The following is a 21901-nucleotide window of genomic DNA, read 5'->3' on the forward strand; positions in this document are numbered from 1 at the left end:
AATCGTTAGTCAAGAGATCCATTAGTCATATAATTTCTCTGGAGCAGTTGATACCTACTTAATGGGTGCAGAGAACTAAGCTAATGTTAGTAAAGCATTTACCTTTGGGAGTAGAGAATCCCAAAACATCAAGGAAAGAAAAATGTTAAACAAGAACTGCATTTAGCATTAATAGCCTGGAAGTTGGAATAATGCCTAGTTACCTTTGTCAACACGAAGCATACACTATGTACCTGGAAAACTTAGAAATAACAACTTTTAGCTTACTCTTTCATGTGTTAAGAGGTTGGGGAGAAAAACAGCACTTTCCTCCAGCTTCCCACTTACCTCTGCAAAAACAAAAGGTGCATCAAATTGGAAGCAGACGTGGCCATGTTTGATGGCTTGAACCGAGGCGGGGCCACACCGATACATGCCTGCATTGAACAGAGGAAGGGCGGTGTGAGTTTGTCATCTCCAATTCTGTCCAGATACTGCAAGATTCATGGCACTGAGGGTGACTCTGTAGAGACCAGCGTTCCCAACTTCATTGCCGATTTAGCCCAAACGCTTTCCAAGGCTCAAGAGAATTCCATTGGCCATGCCTCCTCAAGCCAAAAATTGAAGCCATGGAAATAAATACAAGGCAACACTATTCCTGCATCTACTCTGCCACCTACAAACACATACCCAGATGCGTTCATGCCAAGCAGGTGGCTTACACAGCATTTATCTCTTGTTCAGATGGTATCTGAAATGTTGGAAATGTTGACGTGTCCTCTGTGGTTGTGTTGCTGTTTGTTTTGCTTTTTGTCTTTTGTTTTTGGACATTATGAACATATGTCAAGTTTAACTGGAGAATTTGGACATTACCTGTGCATTTTGGCCATGCCCACCATGCATTTAGAAAGACAGAAGGCCCATGTTACTCTTCTAAAATGCTTTAAATTTTAACCACCTATCCATAGTTAATAAGAGATTAGCTGCTATTAGTCACCTGTAAAATGTCCCCATGATATATGTACCAGAACACCAGAAAGTGCTAAACTTTCTTCCTTAAAGCCTAGGATTATAATATGGTTTCACTATGAATATCCATTGAACGTTTATGCATATGCCTGTGTGTGCCCATCAATGTATCAACACCTGAGGAAATAAACATAATATCCACAGTCTACTGATTCTTTATATTATCATATTAAAGAGAGATGGAGGCTTATGATGTGATTTTATAAAAATCTGGGGGAGGTCAGAGCTGCAGCTGCTTAGCATAGTTGGCAAGTTAGAAGACAAATACCCACATACTCAAGCTTTGGAGGAAATCACACGACATAAAAGGAGGCCAGGTTCGGGAAAAACAACAATTTAAAGGATGATCTATAATTATTTTTCAAGTTCTCTATTTTCTCTACTGCCTTATATCTTATCAGTGCATACCACGAAGGGCTGAAGTATATTTTATAGCCTAGTAAAAATGCTTACAGCTATTTTCTCTCCTGTCTTCAAAACTGCTTAGCAAAGCAAGAATGGATGAATTATATGTTGTTTTATATTCTTTTTCTAAAATTTGTAAAATAATCAGGGTAAAGCTGACTATTGAAATGAAATTAAATCTGATTGGAAGGTAGCTAATACTGTACATGTGCCCAGGAAGCACACTTCAGGTGTTGGCTCCCAACGGGCGTGGTTCCCACACATCAAATGCAAGCATAAAAGCAAAATAAAGATCAGCAATGAAGCAATTTCCTGGAGGGAGGACACAGTTTTACCATCGCTATTTTCCTGGGGGGTGCTGTCCACAGCTTGCCAGCCTCCAAATCCAACAGGAAGGTCAGGCCTTGTCATCCATGCTTCATTCCAGCAGTGGTAGTTCCTTAGAAAACACAAGCCCAGAGAGGTTAAACTTCCTGTCACACCCAATGCTACAAGAGATCAAGAAGTGATGGCCAGGCGCAGTGGCTCATGCCTGTAATCCCAGTAATTTGGGAGGCCAAGGCAGGTGAGTCATAAGGTCAAGACATCAAGAGCAGTCTGGCCAACATGGTGAAATCCTGTCTCTACTAAAAATACAAAAATTAGCTGGGTGTGGTGGTGCGCATCTGTAGTCCCAGCTACTTGGGAGGCTGAGGCAGGAGAATCACTTGAACCTGGGTTGTGGAGGTTGCAGTGAGCTAAGACCATGCCACAGCACTCCAGCCTGGTGACAGAGGGAGACTCCATCTCAAAAAAAAAAAAAAAAAAAAAAAAGAAGTGACCCCAAATCCTGTGCATATGCTATCTACAGATTATTGGAATGGATTAAGCCACTGTTCCTGGAGATATCCTGGGGCTCTAGACTTGGGTTTTCTGGACAGATTCATTCTCATTGGCATCCCTCGGGACACTCACATGGCTGGATGTCTCTTTCCCCCTGCTAAGAGCAACTTCGAGGCCACCCAAAGATATTTGAATCAATGCATTAAACAGTTTTAATCTTAACCATTCTCTGCTGACTAAAAAAACAGAACTTACTATGTACCAAAGGGATGGGGAAGAAAAGTTAACCAAAACTGAAATATTTATTTTGAACTTTTTAATATAGTTCCTATTTAGAAAAAGCATATTCCTTTGTAGCAATTAAGCAATAAATACTTGTGTTTGTTTGTGGTCTTAGACCATTACCGTAGAAACTATAACAATTATCCCTGACTATAATTCTCTACAATTTCCATCTCGTGTCCAACAAGAAGAATAGGTTGTCAGGGCGAGTCTCTCTTTACCCTGTATTAAAGGTGCTAAGGGTCATGGAAAACTTTTCAGAACTTTGAATATGACCCTGGAAGCAAGAGCATGGAATAAAATGTCATCATGAATTGTATTATTATGTCCTTGAAAAGACCTGAAATTATATGACAGTACAGAATCAAATGAGAGCACATTAACCCCTGAGCACTATAGAAAATGTTCATATAGTAATAAAGATTTAATAATGCAGTGAGGTAGTTACTGCACTTTTTGTTTATGACACTGATGAATTTCAGGTTCAACTACCACGGATCCCTTGCCTAGACACCCTTCAATGTCAGTTGTTTGCCCATGCTCCCATCTTTCTCTGAGTGCAGCCCATTTCTGATTGGCTCAAGAGATATTAATTTCACTGTGTAACCACTATACACCAGGCACCTTGGTAGGTGCTGGAGATTCAAAGATGATCAAAACATAGATTCTTACCCATAAAGACCCTCACAATGTAGGAGAAATGACAAACCTGTAAACCAATTATCAAAATTGTCATAGGTTTGCTGTGAGACTTAAATAAGCTAATACATGTATTTCGAACACGGACTGGCATGTGATAAGTGCTCAAAAGTGGTAACTCTCAGACTTTGAAAAATAATTAATTTAAATGATCCCTGGTAAAATGGGAGTTTATTTGGGGTGCCATGGAGTCTCAGTGGAGCAAAGTCTCCAGGTATTTGGGAAGTGATATTTGAGCTGAGGCTCGAAAGATAAATGGGAATTTAGGAGGTCAAGAAAAGGAGGAAGAACAAAGTTACAGTGGCATGAAATAGCCACCATGGTGTGTTTGCGGAACTGTCTGCTGTGTGTTGTGGCTGGAGCATAGCATGTTTGAATATTTAGGTGCATAGGAGAACAGTGATGGCAGGCAACGCACGTAACTAGCAAATACATATAACACTTCCTTAGTGCGAAGTGCTGTTCTAAAACCCTCATGGGTGTTAACACATCGGATGTCCCTAGCACCCTATAAGAACAGTACTATTTGCCGGGCGCGGTGGCTCATGCCTGTAATCCCAGCACTTTGGGAGGCCGAGATGGGCAGATCACAAGGTCAGGAGATTGAGACCATCCTGGCTAACACAGTGAAACCCTGTCTCTACTAAAAATACAAAAAATTAGCCGGACGTGGTGGTGGCCGCCTGTAGTCCCAGCTACTCGGGAGGCTGAGGCAGGAGAATGGTGTGAACCTGGGAGGCGGAGCTTGCAGTAGTGAGCCGAGATCACCCCACCACACTCCAGCCTGGGTGACAGAGCGAGACTCTGTCCCAAAAAGAAAAAAAAAAGAACAGTACTATTATAATTACCCCCAGTTTATAGGGGAGGAAGTTGAAACCCAGGAAGGTTAAGAACCTTGCTGAAGTCACACAGCTAGTTAGTGATAGAGCTCTGAAATCCCCGCTCTTCATTCAGCACTGACCTATGATATAGGTGAGGATAAGATTGTGAAATCCTTTGATATCAAATTAAACATTCATGCTTTATTCTTAGGCTATAAAAAGCCATTGGAATAATTTAAGAAGAAGATCTAAATTTGCAAATCTCTGTTCATGGAAGATGGATGGAGAGGAAAGGCTGGAGATTGAGCTGAGTCCTCCCCGGCTGTCCCCCACCCCTGAAGAACTGCAATAGTGGACCAGAAAGGCATTCAGGTGGCCAGCACCATGGAGAGGGAGAGAAGCCATTGGAGGTACAACCCACAGTTTTAGGGAGATGTGAGGGACTCGGATGAGGTGGGGAAGACTTTGGCCTGTCCAAGGAGTATGATGGTTTTGTTTACCAAGACTGTGAATAAAAACAGAACAGAAGAAAGTCTGTGTTGGGAGTGGTGGTGATGGGTGGATGACCAGCCCAATTCTGGGCAGGATGAGCTTGAGTGCCTGTGGGAAATCCAGGAGGTGAGGCCTAAGAGGCATTTTTGTCTACACTTGTGAGGCTCTGGATTGGATGAAGCAGAGGAGGAGGTTGTGGGAGTATTGGTGGGTGGTGGAGGAGGGCTGGGCAAAACCAACTGACCAATGAATGAGGAGGGAAGAAAGAGGTAGCTTCTTCCTTAAGAGTGACTTAGAGGCTGGGTACAGTGGCTCATACCAGTAATCCCAGCATTTTAGGAGGTCGAGGCAGGAGAATTGCTTGAGCCCAGGAGTTTGAGGCCATCCTGGGCAACATGGCAAAACCCTGTCTCTATTAAAGATAAAGAAGTTAGCTGACCTGTAGTCTCAGCTACTTGAGGGGCTGAGCGGGAGGATCACTTGAGCCCGGGATATCAAGGCTGCAGTGAGCCATGATTGCATCACTGCACTCCATCCTGGAAGACAGAGTGAGACCCTGTCTAAAAAAAAAAAGTGATCTAGGTTGTAAGAGAGAAGAAAAGATAGGGCAGGAGCTAGCACGTAATGCAATGCAGGGAAGTCTGTTTTGGTTATTTTAAAATTAAAAGAGACTGAGGCATGTTCATGGAGGAAGGTAGAGACGGTGGGAATACAAAAGGGTCTGAAATACCAAGGTTGCAAGAAGATGAGGCTGAGAGCAACACCCTGGACAGATGTGGGAAGCAAGGCAGGGTCTGCAGGGAGAGAAGGGTACAGATGTGGATTAGGGTGAACGTGTGGAGGTCTCTGAGCAGGAACATGACGTCAGTTCCCACCTGAGAGCCTCCATCTTTGCTTGGTTTGCTTGGAAGCTGGAAGGAAGGTCACTGTGTATGTTAGACAATGACCCTGCTAGCCTCTTTCCAGAACAGTGAAGGTTGCCCCATCAGGCAGAGGGACCTAGGGAAAAACAGCAATAAAACATTTGCAACCCTGAATGGACCCCGTCCTGCTTCCTATACAACCCGAAGTGTTTAGTGACCCTGGCTTTCACAGCTACTCCATCACCCTAGATTAATAGGCTCCAGAATAGCCTTATTTAAATTCAAATCTCCTTGGCAAGGTTAGCCTGGAACAAGATAAATATGCTTTGCACTTCAGATCTCAAGTAAAGACTTTTCTTTGAGGATAATATTTCTTTTCAAATGACCAGGACCCGGGGAAAAGTTTCTTTTCTCTCACTCTGACATCTAATTAGTTACACGTGATCTCTTCCAGTATCACTCATGGCTGAGATGTTATCTGTGTATTTAGGGTGGGAGTTTCATAACACAGTCAGGAACTTGCAGGCAGTGGGTGAGGTGGGGAGGAAGCAAATGCTCCCAGTAGGGCTGGGCCTCCATCAATGGGTGGAAAGCTAATGGCTCAGCTCCCAGACAGCCCATGAACAGAACGAGAGGGTGCTACCTCCACAGCCATGGGGATCTCTTTCACCATGCAATCCTCTCCACTCAGGAATGACTAGGGGAATTGTGTCCTAAGCCACCCAAGCCTCAAGAGTTTCCATTTGGCTGACATTACACAATTCTATCTAAGCATGCTCAGTTTTTATATCCCAAGTTCCTCAATGAAAGGGGCTAATGTTTACAGACGTTTCTTTTCCTGTTTTTTGTTTTCTTTTCTTTTCTTGAGACAGGGTCTCGTGTTGCCCAGCCTGCTCTTGAACTCCTGGCCTCAAGCCATCCTCCTGCCCCAGTCTTTTAAAGTGCTAGGATTACAGGCGTGAGCATTTTACTCAGATATTTAGCATTTTTGCTGCAATTCATACGTGTCAGAGGATCTAATTTTCGATATACAATAGTGTCATTTCCCTTTGTGTTGGAAAACTTCCTTTAGCATGTCTTTAACTTTTTTAAATAGACACATAATAATTGTATAATTGCATGTATTATGGGGTACAAAGTGATGATTTTACATAAAGACCATCGAGGCTAGGAAGAAACTGCATCAACTAACGAGGAAAATAACCAACTAACATCATAGTAACAGGATCAAATTCACACATAACAATATTAACTTTAAATGTAAATGGGCTAAATGCTCCAATTAAAAGACACAGATTGGCAAATTGGATAAGGAGTCAAGACCCATCAGTGTGCTGTATTCAGGAAACCCATCTCACATGCAGAGACACACATAGACTCAAAATAAAGGGATGGAGGAAGATCTACCAAGCAAATGGAAAACAAAAAAAGGCAGGGGTTGCAATCCTAGTCTCTGATAAAATAGACTTTAAACCAACAAAGATCAAAAGAGACAAAGAAGGCCATTACATAATGGTAAAGGGATCAATTCAACAAGAAGAGCTAACTATCCTAAATATATATGCACCCAACACAGGAGCACCCAGATTCATAAAGCAAGTCCTGAGTGACCTACAAAGAGACTTAAACTCCCACACAATAATAATGGGAGATTTTAACGCCCCACTGTCAACATTAGACAGATCAACAAGACAGAAAGTTAACAAGGATACCCAGGAATTGAACTCAGCTCTACATAAAGTGGACCTAATAGACATCTACAGAACTCTCCACCCCAAATCAACAGAATATACATTTTTTTCAGCACCACACCACACCTATTCCAAAATTGACCACATAGTTGGAAGTAAAGCTCTCCTCAGCAAATGTAAAACAACAGAAATTATGACAAACTGTCTCTCAGACCACAGTGCAATCAAACTAGAACTCAGGATTAAGAAACTCACTCAAAACCGCTCAACTACATGGAAACTGAACAACCTGCTCCTGAATGACTATTGGGTACATAATGAAATGAAGGCAGAAATAAAGATGTTCTTTGAAACCAACGAGAACAAAGACACAACATACCAGAATCTCTGGGACACATTCAAAGCAGTGTGTAGAGGGAAATTTATAGCACTAAATGCCCACAAGAGAAAGCAGGAAAGATCCAAAATTGACACCCTAACATCACAATTAAAAGAACTAGAAAAGCAAGAGCAAACACATTCAAAAGCTAGCAGAAGGCAAGAAATAACTAAAATCGGAGCAGAACTGAAGGAAATAGAGACATAAGAAACCCTTCAAAAAATTAATGAATCCAGGAGCTGGTTTTTTGAAAAGATCAACAAAATTGATAGACCACTAGCAAGACTAATAAAGAAGAAAAGAGAGAAGAATCAAATAGACGAAATAAAAAATGATAAAGGGGATATCACCACCGATCCCACAGAAATACAATCTACCATCAGAGAATAATACAAACACCTCTAAGCAAATAAACTAGAAAATCTAGAAGAAATGGATAAATTCCTCAACAAATACACCCTCCCAAGACTAAACCAGGAAGAAGTTGAATCTCTGAATAGACCAATAACAGGCTCTGAAATTGTGGCAATAATCAATAGCCTACCAACCAAAAAGAGTCCAGGACCTGATGGATTCACAGCCGAATTCTACCAGAGGTAAAAGGAGGAACTGGTACCATTCCTTCTGAAACTATTCCAATCGATAGAAAAAGAGGGAATCCTCCCTAACACATTTTATGAGGTCAGCATCATCCTGATACCAAAGCCTGGCAGAGACACAACCAAAACAGAGAATTTCAGACCAATATCCTTGATGAACATTGATGCAAAAATCCTCAATAAAATACTGGCAAACCGAATCCAGCAGCACATCAAAAAGCTTATCCACCATGATCAAGTGGGCTTCATCCCTGGGATGCAAGGCTGGTTCAACATACACAAATCAATAAATGTAATCCAGCATATAAACAGAACCAAAGACAAAAACCACATGATTATCTCAACAGATGAAGAAAAGGCCTTTGACAAAATTCAACAACTCTTCATGCTAAAAACTCTCAATAAATTAGGTATCGATGGGACGTATCTCAAAATACTAAGAGCTATCTATGACAAACCCACAGCCAATATCATACTGAATGGGCAAAAACTGGAAGCATTCCCTTTGAAAACTGGCACAAGACAGGGATGCCCTCTCTCACCACTCCTATTCAACATAGTGCTGGAAGTTCTGGCCAGGGCAATCAGGCAGGAGAAGGAAATAAATGGTATTCAATTAGGAAAAGAGGAAGTCAAATTGTCCCTGTTTGCAGATGATATGATTGTATATCTAGAAAACCCCATTGTCTCAGCCCAAAATCTCCTTAAGCTGATAAGCAAATTCAGCAAAGTCTCAGGATACAAAATCAATGTACAAAAATCACAAGCATTCTTGTACACCAATCACAGACAAACAGAGAGACAAATCATGAGTGAACTCCCATTCACAATTGCTTCAAAGAGAATCAAATACCTAGGAATCCAACTTACAAGGGATGTGAAGGACCTCTTCAAGGAGAACTACAAACCACTGCTCAATGAAATAAAAGAGGATACAAACAAATGGAAGAACATTCCATGCTCATGGGTTGGAAGAATCAATATTGTGAAAATGGCCATACCGCCCAAGGTAATTTACAGATTCAATGCCATCCCCATCAAGCTACCAATGACTTTCTTCACAGAATTGGAAAAAACTACTTTAAAGTTCATATGGAACCAGAAAAGAGCCCGCATTGCCAAGTCAATCCTAAGCCAAAAGAACAAAGCTGGAGGCATCATGCTACCTGACTTCAAACTATACTACAAGGCTACAGTAACCAAAACAGCATGGTACTGGTACCACAACAGAGACATAGATCAATGGATCAGAACAGAGCCCTCAGAAATAATGCTGCATATCTACAACTATCTGATCTTTCACAAACCTGACAAAAAGAAGCAATGGGAAAAGGATTCCCTATTTAATAAATGGTGCTGGGAAAACTGGCTAGCCATATGTAGAAAGCTGAAACTGGATCCCTTCCTTACACCTTATACAAAAATTAATTCAAGATGGATTAAAGACTTACATGTTAGACCTAAAACCATAAAAACCCTAGAAGAACACCTAGGCAATACCATTCAGGACATAGGCATGGGCAAGGACTTCATGTCTAAAACACCAAAAGCAATGGCAACAGAAGCCAAAATTGACAAATGGGATCTAATTAAACTAAAGAGCTTCTGCACAGCAAAAGAAACTACCATCAGAGTGAACAGGCAACCTACAGAATGGGAGAAAATTTTTGCAACCTACTCATCTGACAAAGGGCTAATATCCAGAATCTACAATGAACTCAAACAAATTTACAAGAAAAAAACAAACAACCCCATCAAAAAGTGGGCGAAGGACATGAACAGACACTTCTCAGAAGAAGACATTTATGCAGCCAAAAGACACATGAAAAAATGCTCATCATCACTGGCCATCAGAGAAATGCAAATCAAAACCACAATGAGATACCATCTCACACCAGTTAGAATGGCCATCATTGAAAAGTCAGGAAACAACAGGTGCTGGAGAGGATGTGGAGAAATAGGAACACTTTTACACTGTTGGTGGGACTGTAAACTAGTTCAACCATTGTGGAAGTCAGTGTGGTGATTCCTCAGGGATCTAGAACTAGAAATACCATTTGACCCAGCCATCCCATTACTGGGTATGTACCCAAAGGACTATAAATCATGCTGCTATAAAGACACATGCACCTGTATGTTTATTGTGGCACTATTCACAATAGCAAAGACTTGGAACCAACCCAAATGTCCAACAATGATAGACTGGATTAAGAAAACGTGGCACATATACACTATGGAATACTATGCAGCCATAGAAAATGATGAGTTCATATCTTTTGTAGGGACATGGATGAAATTGGAAACCATCATTCTCAGTAAACTATCACAAGGACAAAAAACCAAACACCGCATGTTCTCACTCATAGGTGGGAATTGGACAATGAGAACACATGGACACAGGAAGGGGAACATCACACTCCGGGGACTGTTGTGGGGTGGGGGGAGGGGGGAGGGACAGCATTAGGAGATATACCTAATGCTAAATGACGAGTTAATGGGTGCAGCACACCAACATGGCACATGCATACGTATGTAACAAACCTGCACATTGTGCACATGTACCCTAAAACTTAAAGCATAATAATAAAAACATAAATAAAAATAAAAATATAAAATAAAATCACATTGTGGGATAATTAAGTTAAAACATATCAATTACCTCCCATATTTATTTTTGTGGTGCAAACATTTGAAATTTACTCTCCTGGCAATTTTGAAATATATAGTATAGCGTAATTAACTATAGCCGCCATGTTGTATATTTGATCTCAAACACTTATTCCTTCTGTACAGACTTTTCCTAATTTCATCTACTGATTCTCCAGGGTGGAAAATACCAACTGATTCCAAAATGCTACTTTTTATTCTAAAGCTTCTTTATCTAGATCCATAAGAGTTTTTCTGTTTTCATCTTGCAATTTCATCATGCATTTGTAGAGTGCATAAATCTACTTTGGGGGCTCTGTTGTTCTCATTCTTCTCCACATCTCCAGCACTAGAGCAGGGCCCAGTCATTAGGAGATGCTCACTAAGTGTTGGCTAAATGAATCATGAGGACGTCTAGCAAGGAAGGTCTTATTAAACCTTTGCTTGTTTGTTTCTCTTTAAGATTCATGGTTTTCTATGTTCTCAGAGCCTTCATTTGAAACTTGAGTTCTCACTAGACAGTCAAAATGTACTGTGTCCCTTTAAAGTAAAAAACTCTAAATCTCCTTGTTGCCTCTTTCTATAGAAGCAGTACAGAAATCAAAATAAAGGCCTCATTTCATTGAGACTTGTTTAATCAAGACGAGAACAACCTTTTGGGAGGATAACGATGGAGATGACAAGTGAAGAACACATCTCTGCTTTATGTTTCTTCCTGTGTGTTCCGTGCAGTGACAGCTAGTAATTTTTTAGAAGTCCTTTCAAGGATGCTACTAATTCAGCAGTATTAGTACAAAGGACTCAGAGAATCTTCACCAAAGGCCGTACTTCACTAGAACAGCAGCACCATCCCCTGCTGGGGGACCCTACATGGGACGTCATAGTTTATGTTGTGATTCAGTAAATCTATGTGCTTTGAATTTGTGCACAGGAAATAATCGCACAAATGCAAAGACAAATGTGTTATGTAAGAATGTTCATCATGGTGTAAGAAAGGGAAATTGGAAGCAGCCTAACTGTCCAATATGTGATCAAGTATTTTGAAACACAGAATAGAATGCTATTCAGCCATAAAAATGCAGATCTATATTGACTAGGCAGGAAAGATGTCCGTGGCATATTAGTGTTTCAAAATCACATGCAGAGCAGAATTTTAAATGACTCCCACTACTCTTCCTTTTGTATAATTTTCTCCCGTGAGTGTAGGTGAAATCTATAAGCAGAACGGGTTAGTACTCCTGTGACTATGTTACTTTATGTGTCAAGAAGGATTTTGCAGAAGTAATTAAGTTTACTAATCTGTTGACTTTGAGTTAATTAAAAGGTAGATTATCAGGTAGGTCTGGCCTCATCAGATGAACCTTTTAAGTCTGGGTCTAGAGATCAGAGACAGAGCAAGTCAGAGATTCAAAGCAGCAGAGACATTCTCCTGCTGGCTTCAAAGAAGATAGAAGCATCTATGAGTTCTACAGCTGCAAGGAACTGAATTCTTTCAAGAACCTGAGCAAGTTTGGAAGAGGACTCCGACCATTAGATTGGACAACAGTCCCAGCCAACACTGATTGCAGTTATCTGAGACCCTGAGCAGAGAACCCAGTCAACCAGTGACCAAACTTCTGACCCACAGAAACTTCCTGATGATAAGTTGTGTTTTTTTAAGCTGTTACGTTTGTGGTACTTTGGTATGCAGCATCAAAAACATGCATACGACATACAAAGAGACATATTACAGAAGGGTTAAGGAAATGTTACAAATGTTCTGAGTGGTTAGAAAATAGATACTTTTTACTTTGGTATTTTTTCCACAATATTTAAAATACTGTATAATAAACATGTATTAGGTTCCCTCCGAAACACTGAGGACTATTTATTTATTTATTTATTTATTTTACCAAAACCCAGTAGAGCACAGTAGCTCAACATCTGTCTTGGTTCTGGCTAAGGTCATATCCAGAGGTATAGGAGCCCACGGGGTGGTGAAGAGCTGGACAGAGAACACAGCTGAGACCAACATGGGCTTCAGGGTGCTATGTGTTTGAAGAAAATAAAGTGGTTAATTTAAACACGGAGTCCTTTACTGCCCTTAACTTGGCTAACTGCTTAAACAGTCCACAGGGTCATCTCATTTACAATCTGTCCAGAAAGGTTTCAGAGAAAAGGAGCTCTTAAAAGGGAAGAAAGAGATATGGGCTTGTAATTTTGTTTGTGCAGCTTTATTAGGGCTCAGGGGAGAGCAGAAATAAGATCAAGAGAAAGCCCTGGGGGAGACGTCTTGGACCAACTTCAACTGTAAACTAAGGGTTTGAATTCTTTTATAGCAAAACTGGCAGGGGGTCGATCTTGCAAATCATTTGGGTATTTGTAGCAGATGGGTGTAGCCCTACCTCTCCGGTTCTGCTAATACACTCCAAACACAGACAACAACATTGTTGACAATAATGACAGGACATCCTGGATTATTAAGCTCTGGCCATTTCAGGGGCAGTGGGGATAGGATGGGGTGGGAGTTGTCGGAAAGAAATGGGAACAATTTGGTGGACTCTGAGGCTTGTCTGACAAGACATTTCAAAGTGGAAATGAAAGCCTGGACTTAGAAAAAACCTTGTCAGTTAGGAAATATAATGAAGGAAGATGACAGAAAGGAATTATTCAGAGGAAAGGAGGCATGCTGCAGGAATCTTTGATGGAGCTGGGAGCATGACACTATTTCAGAATACAGCTGTTCATTGTTTGAGGCTGTTGCAGTAGTGAAACCAGCAAGGGGCATTTGGATGTTCTCTGGCATCATGTCAAAGGCCAGCAGTCCGGTCAGGTGGAGACCAGGCCAGTGCCCCTGTCCTCTGGGAGGCTCAGCTGCTTCAGATCCCTGTGGCTGGGAGCCACCAGAGGAAGCCCTGGGTAGCCAGTCACGAATGGCCTCATTTGCATAGCAATGCTCTATGGGAGATAGATGGAGGGCGCCATGGGCATCCCGGCTCAGTAAAGGATGCTGTTGCAGGAATCAATTGGCCGCCAAGAAAAAAAAAGAAATGAATATGTTTATTCTTGCTTGTCCTGTGAAGGCAAGCGGTTTTACAAGTCTCACTGAGAAGTCACGGTTTAAATACAGTCTGATATAGCACAAGAGACCTCAATGGAGGGGGCTGCAGAAGGCGGGGTGCACTTGGAGAGGTGCTGTTACTCCCACCATGAAACTATGAGGTGTATGTGTAGTAGGAGTGATAGTCAAAACCATTAATAGGTGCTCAGCCACAGGCATGAACCAAATGGATGTTGCAACCCATCGGAAAGGACATCAATGCTAAATGCAGTTCTACCAGGGCATCCTGGCTAGATACCAGTCCAGATGTCCTCACTCACATACACACTACAGGAGTACTGAATGAATTTCCATCCACAAAGTCTTTAGGGAGTGAGTCCTTCCTTAGTCCTGGGAGTACAGCCTTTCCACTCTCTTCTTAAGCTTCCAAGAACAGATTTCTTGGATATTTACCAAGAGAATTGTACAGCAGCTTTGTTAATAGCAATTTTTAGAAAATTAGGGGCTGATTATCCAGCTTTCTTTTTTTCTCCTCCTTTCATTTTTCCTCATGGTGTGATTATGTGTTTTATTATTATTTTTTTTTTAGTGTAGTACCTCCAAATGGAACAGGCAGGGAATGAAACCAAATTTGGCAAAAATAAAACACAAATTATAAAACAAAACAAAACGAAAGCAACAAAAATTAAAATTAAAAATTTTCAGAAAGTAGATGCCACCCCACCACATAGACCACATTTGCCATCATTAGTTAGCAGAAAGCCCTTTCTGAGCACTTCTGGGTTCCCTCTGCTGGGTTCATTTTGAAAATGAAGCCCTACCCCCTTTTACCACTCTGGCATAGCAAGCTGGGAATTAATATCCTGACTGAAGATGAAGAAAATATTGAATTTTGAGAGCATTTGTTTGTATAACTCTAATGTATAAAAAAGTTTATATAATAAATTCTGGACAAGTGTCTCCATAATTACTGAAGAGGGTTAAAAGAATTCCAACCAATAGACCCAGTAGGTACCAAAGTTACTGTTTTGCATTAAAAAGCTATTTATGAATATGGTATTCTACAGTTGATGGCTCTTATTTTTATAACGTGTTCCTAGAGGTATTCTTAATTACCAAAAGGAATTACATTACATTCAGTATAGCCTAGGCGGTGCATACTTTATTAGTTTCTAATTACTTGAAAACTAGTAACCTTCGAATGGTATATATGATGACTTTTTTAGGCAAAAATTATGATTAACCAGAACATGATTCCATTGCCATTTGGAGTGTTTTCTATGTGGTTTATTAAATGATTCCCATTTTTTTCCCTTTCTGCCTAATTTCCCAAGAAGTTATTAGAATGACCTCTGACATTTTACTCCCAAAGTTCCCTTGGTTTACTCTCAAGTGAGACTTGAGTGGAATGAGGGCTTCAGGTACTCTTTGGAGACATTCCAGCAGCAGGAATGGATGGGTGCCTGAGAGGAACGGGAGGAGAGTGTAGGGCAGTGATTTCCAGCCTTCAAAGAGCAATGCCCCCTTCTTGTTTTTAAGCAAATATTTTTTACATTCCTTCATTAGGCTGAAACTAAATCCACAGATGGCTTTCTACATACATAATTTCTAAAAGATCAATATCATGCCCCGTAATGTATGGGAGAAATGGAGAAATAAAAGGATATACATACAATAATATGTGTTTCAGCAGATATATGTCAGGAAGACTCTACTAGATGCCAAAAATATTCTTACAAAATGTAAAGCACCTTAGGGGTGTGGTAGGACCCATTTGGAAGCACTTGTGTAGTGGTTAAGAGTGGGCTCTGGGAAACACCTCCAGAGTGGCAGAGTAAGGACCACTGGAAATCTGCTCCTCCACAGAGCAATGAGAATACTTGCAAATATGATCACAACTGACCTTTCCAGAACTCTGGAAGTGAAGCAAAGACTTGCAACAATCTGAGGGACATTTATTCAAGAAAAAAAAAAAACAGATAAATCTCAGTAAGAAGAGTGACTTTGTGAAGTTTTAATTTGCCTTGTTCTCACCCCACCTCCACAGTAGCCTTAAAAACCAGTAGCCTCAGTAGCTTTGCAAACTTGCAGCCTAGAAACCAATGAAGGAGAGAAAATGAGTTTTGAACACCCCAAAACTCTTTCTCTCCAAATTGCCACTGCTTAACTTGCCTGGCAGCTCTCTGAAAAGCTCCATTCTCAGGGCTTGTTTTTATTTGACAGATTCACAGCTCATTCTGAATCAGCCCTATTCATATGATGTATAAAAATAAAATAGAGGCAAATGTTTAACATCATAATGCCTGAAGGGGCAATACCACTTGAGACTAAAAAAGGGCTATCCAAAAGACTTAGAAAGAAAAAACAGAGAACAAGATGTCTTTGAAAAACTCTGATATAGACAGCCACAAACATGTGCAGGGCTGTGAGCGTGCCCAAAAGAAAAGCCCCAGGAAGGTCCTCATCTCTCATCTCTGGTTGATCTTGAGGCTCTGTCCACACAGGAAGTAAAGGCTAACGAAGAATTTTAAACTGCCTGCGGGATAATTAAAGACTTTCCCCAACACACACACAAAGCTACTTGGCTACAGCTGAGGAGCTTTTGGCTCAAGGTATTTAAGGAAACCTCTGTCCAATTGTTATATGACCACTAAGCTAACTCAGCTCACCTCAGTGGCCATACATGACAAGAAAAACAGACTTCACAGAATTGGAACAAGAAGGTCACTAAATAAATGAGCAGCAGCAGCAACAACAACAACAACAGCAAACATCAACAACAGGTGCTAGAGAACAGGAAGTCTGATTTTAAGAGTTGTCACATTATATTATTTTAAATGTCCAGTTTTCAACAAAAATTATAAGACACAGAAAGGATCAGAAAAGTATAGCCCATACACAGGAAAAAAAGCAGCCAAGAGAAATTGTTATTAAGAAAGCTAAGACATTGGACTTACAAGAGAAAGATCTTAAATTAGCCATTATAAATATGCTCAAAGAACTGAAGGGAAATCATGAGAATTATATCTCATCAAATAGAGAATATGAATGAAAAGATAGAAAATATGAAAAGGAACCAAATAGAAATTCTGGAACTGAAAAGTACAATAACCAAAATGAAAAATTCACTAATTTCAACAGTAGAGTTAAGCAGGCAGAAAGAAGAATCTGTGAATTTGAAGGTAGGCCAGTTGAAATCATCCAATTTGAATAACAGAAGGAAAAAACAAAAACAAAACCAAAGCCCCAGAATCAGGTGAGATGTTTCTGATGCAGTTGATGAAGTATATTAACATTTTCCTAAGAGGAGTCCCAGAAGAAGAGGAAAGAGACCAAGTAGCAGAAAGAATATTTGAAGAAACAACAGCCAAAAATTTCCCAAAATCAATGAAAGATATTATTATGTACATTGAAAAAGTTCAAAAACTCCAGGTAGGATAAACTTAAGATATCTACACTTAAACACATCATATTCAAACTGTCAAAAGCTGAAGACAAACAAAGAATCTCTTTTTTACTTTTTTCTTTTTCAAATCTCAGACCTGAGTGAGACAAAGAATCTTTAAGACAGCATTAAAAAAAAGATTTACCATGTACAAGAGATAATCGATAAGATGATTTTAGTTTTCTCTCTTATTCGCTCTCATTTTTCTCTCTTCTCCATTTCTATTTATACTTCATACATACATAAAAAGTTAACTCAAAATGAATCCCAGACCTAGATGTAAGATCTAAGATTGTAAAACTCTTAGAACAAAACAGAGGAGCAAATCTTTGTGACCTTGGATCAGGTTATGGTTTCTTAGATATGACACCAAATGTATAAGCAGCCAAAGAAATAATTAAAAAGTTGGATTTTATAAAAATTAATATCTTTAGTGCTTCAAAGAACAGCATTAAGAAAGTGAATAGAGAGCCCATGGGTGGTAGAAAATATTTACAAATCACATCTATGATAGAGAGCTTATATGCAGAACATATGAAGAATAGTTACAATTCAACAATACAAAAGTAGGTCAATTTTAAAATGGGACAAAAATTTGAGTAACCATTTTGCGAAAGAAGATATACACATGGCCAAGAAAAACACAAAAAGATGTTCAACGTCATCGGTCATTAGAGAAATGAAAATTAAACCCACCATGAAATACCACTTCACACCCATTAGGATGGCTATAATAATAATAAAAACCCCAGAAAATAAAAGTCATTTGCAAGAATACGAAGTTGGAACTTTTGTGTATTGCTAGTGGGAATATAGAATGGAGTAGCTGCTTTGGAAAACAGTTTGGCACTTCATCAAAAGAAATTAAACATAGAGTTACCATACAACCCAGAAATTCCACTCTAAATATATGCCCATGAGAAATAAAAAACATATGTTCACATAAAAACTTTTACCTGAATGTTCATAACAACATTATTCATGAAAGCCAAAAATGGAAACAACCAAAATGTACAACTGATGAATGGATAAATAAAACCTGGTTTATCCACACAATGAAATATTATTCATCAACGAAAGGGAATGAGGTACTGATACATGCTACAACACGGATGAACCTTGAACACATTACGCTAAGTGAAGGAAGCCAGACACGAAAGGTCACATATTACATGACTCCATTTATAGGAAATGATCAGAACTGGCAAATCCGTAGAGAGAGAAAGTAGATTCGAGGTTGCCAGAGTTGGAGAAATGGGGAGTGACTGCTAATAGGTATGGCGGAGGGGAGAGAAAGTGTTCTGGAATCTGATGATGATGGTTATACAAGACCACAAATATACTAAAAATGGCCCAGTGTCGTGGCTTATGCCTGTAATCCCAGCACTTTGGGAGGCTGAGGCAGGAGAATCTCTTGAGGCCAGGAGTTCAAGACCAGCCTGGGCAACATAGTGAGATCTTGTTTCTACAAAAAAAAAATTTAAAAATTAGCCAGGTGTGGGTGTGCCTATAGTCCCAGCTGCTAGGGAAGCTGAGATGGGAAGATTGCTTGAGCCTGGGAGGTCAGGGCTGCAGTGAGTCATGATCTTGCTATTGCAATCCAGCTTGGGTGACAGACACCCTGTCTCAAAATAATAATAATAATACATAAATAAAAATATACTAAAAATTATAGAATTGTGTACTTTAAAGGAGTGAATTTTGTAGTATGTGAAATATATATATATATAAATATATGTATATATATTTTTCTTTTTTTTGAGACGCAGTCTCGCTCTGTCACCCAGACTAGAGTGCAGTGGCACGATCTCCGCTCACTGAAAGCTCCGCCTCCCAGGTTCACACCTTTCTCCTGCCTCAGCCTCCCGAGTAGCTGGGACTACAGGCACCCGCCACCATGCCCAGCTAATTTTTTTGTATTTTTAGTAGAGATGGGATTTTACCATGTTAGTCAGGATGGTCTTGATCTCCTGACCTTGTGATCCACCTGCCTCAGCCTCCTAAATTGCTGGGATTACAGGCATGAGCCACTGTGCCAGGCTGTGAGGTATATTTTAATAAAGATGTTAATTATTTTATTTTTTTTTGAGACCAAGTCTCACTCTGTCACCCAGGCTAGAGGAATACAGTGGCATGATCTTGGCTCACTGCAACCTCTGTCTCCCAGGTTCAAGAGATTCTCCTGCCTCAGTCTCCCAAGTAGCTGGGATTACAGGCATGCACCACCACACCCAGCTAATTTTTTTGTATTTTTAGTAGAGACAGGGTATCACCATGTTGGTCAGTCTGGTCTCGAACTCCTGATCTCAAGTGATCCTCCCACGTTGGCCTCCCAAAGTGCTGGGATTATAGGTGTGAGCCACCACGCCTGGTCAATAAGGATGTTATTTTAAAAAGAATGGGCTCTGGGGCCAGCCCCCTTGGGTTTGTAACTCAGGTTCTGCCACTTATTGGCTGGGATCTTGGTTAAGTTGCTGTGCCAATAACAGTAATCACCTTAACATGCTGTTAAGAGGTAGAAGTAAATTAATACATGTCAGCACTTAATCAGGACATTGCAAAAAAAAAAGAAGTATTTTGTGAACATGAGCTACTTTTATTCTTTGAAGGTGGCAAATAATGTTTTTTCCAACACTATTATGTGCCTTCAGTGTATATTCTCAGTCCTCTAACGATAAGGCTCATGGTCTAACTCCAGGCGATTTTCCTAAAACCAATTTGGCCAGAAATATGGTTAACAAGAACATGTTTGAAAATAAACATCTTCGATAACTGTCCAGAATTGGCAACTGCGATGCATCATGGGATATTTTTACAAACCCTTAAGCATCTTTAGGCAATTTGGTCTACATTCTGAATTTTTCTTCTATACTATTTTACTTGTAATTCGTTTTTAGATCATTCTGCTTTGCAGACAGTGATTAAAATTGAAGATAATTTTACAATATAAAAGTCCAACTAGATGAGTCATACAGAGCATCTAAAATAATGTATAGAAGAACAATCTCAATTTCAAAAATGCACCTACAATGTGTAAAACACCGTATGAGTACTGAGGGCATAATGAGAATTAGGATCACACACTGATTAGGGCAGTGTCCCAGGTGTGCAAGCTGGTTAATTTCTGCTCTAAAATGTGTTTTGAACAAGCTTTGTTTATAGATTAAGACCACCCATTGCAGCATGGAGATTTTATGCATTAAATTTTTTTTCCAACCAAGTCTGTTTATTCGGTGCTTGCTCTGTGCCCTGCACACTGTTATATGCTAACAAAACAACAAAAATAAAATAGATCAGACACTGCTGCCCCCGTGGGTGGGTGCATTCTGGTGGGGAAAAGCTGAGAGGAGGACACCAACCCTCACCCAGAATCATCCTATCAGACCACATTCACTCCAGCAAAAGAACACAGGGAGGCTTCTTCAATTAGAAGGAGCGAAGCCTTTCACTGAAAAATCTTTCTTGATCCTAGTAAGTGCCACCATCTCTGTCTTTTAAAATTGTTTCCATTTTGACTGTGACCTTGTATAATGAGGTGATCAAGCTGAGCTCTTCCAAGGTGAGGCCAAACCGTTGCTGTCCGCCTGCCCCTCTGAGTAGCCCTGACTTCCTCCTCACTGAGCCCTCATATTCCTATTTGCTGTTTGGACTGCAGCTAAACAGTGAGCAAGTGTCTTCATTAAACTGTCCAGTGATTCATAGCTGCCTTCCCCCCAGAGGTTACACATAATTCAGAACTCATCAGCACGCTGGGGACAGGCAGCCGAAATTGCTCCTTCCAGGATCTGCTACCTTGCATTTGCCCACTTGGGGTTTCATTTGCTACCCTGGGATCTAATTACTCTGCCCTGCTGTGCCCTTCTGAAGTTCCTGAGTCCCCAGCCCTCTCCTGAACTGCTAAAGAGCCCAGACCATGGCCTCTGTTGGCGTCAACAGTGGGGCCGCTCTATGCAAAACTGTAGCCCCCCTGAGGTGAGGCTCCCTCTTGGAAGGAAACATCCTTCAGGCAGGGGACCTATGGTGGCAAACCAGGAAGCAGTCTGTCCCTGATGGTCTGCAGTAGTAAGGCGAGAAGGGTCACAGCAAGAGACAGAGCCAAACGTGTCACTCCTGGCTCTGGAGTGTGGCAAGCAGAAAACACCTCTCACACCCTCTCGTACTCTTCCTCTGAGCCTCCCTACTGGCTGATTTCTGCTTTTGGCAGGCTGGGATCTGGCTGAGTCATGGAGAAGAGGACACTCTGAGTCACTGAGACCTAACTGGACAAATGGACTCATCACAAACTGTGCACCACTGGGACCTGAGTGTTGAAGAAGAAATAGACGGTGGAGGATGAGAGATCGTCCTCAGGTCTCCTTTACTTGGAGAGGAGAGGGGCCCCAGCCACATGCCAACCAGGAGCGGGGAAGACAGGGTGAGGTGGGTGTGTTTGACCAGAGCCTGTGGAGGGAGGTAAGTAGCAGGCCAATGGCTCCTGAGATCCTTGCTAGGAAATCCATCAGGCCATGTGTTGCCAGCCTATACTGCACGGGCCTCGCAGAGGTCAGCTGATGCCTAGCAAATCATTCCCACCCCCACCTCAGCCCCTGTTTAGCCTCCACCCTCACCCTCACCCTCTCCCGTCCTCACCAGCCCTATGCTCAGGCAGCCCCTGCTTCTTACCAGTGACCAATACTAACTGAATGAGCATCAGGCCTACCTCTATAGTA

General features: G+C 40.9%; 1 protein-coding gene across 1 annotated transcript in view; it reads right to left on the reverse strand.

The window, feature by feature from the left end:
• F13A1 (coagulation factor XIII A chain) overlaps positions 1-21901 on the reverse strand; it is a 183987-nt gene that overhangs the window by 60126 nt on the left and 101960 nt on the right. Inside the window, exons 9-10 of the mRNA XM_030817263.1 lie at positions 1749-1852; positions 328-416 (exon numbers count right to left, since the gene is read on the reverse strand). Coding sequence (XP_030673123.1) covers positions 328-416; positions 1749-1852 — 193 coding nt within the window. The remainder of the gene's footprint in view (positions 1-327; positions 417-1748; positions 1853-21901) is intronic.

Source organism: Nomascus leucogenys, chromosome 8 (assembly GCF_006542625.1).
Source record: "Nomascus leucogenys isolate Asia chromosome 8, Asia_NLE_v1, whole genome shotgun sequence".
Lineage (NCBI taxonomy): Eukaryota > Metazoa > Chordata > Mammalia > Primates > Hylobatidae > Nomascus > Nomascus leucogenys.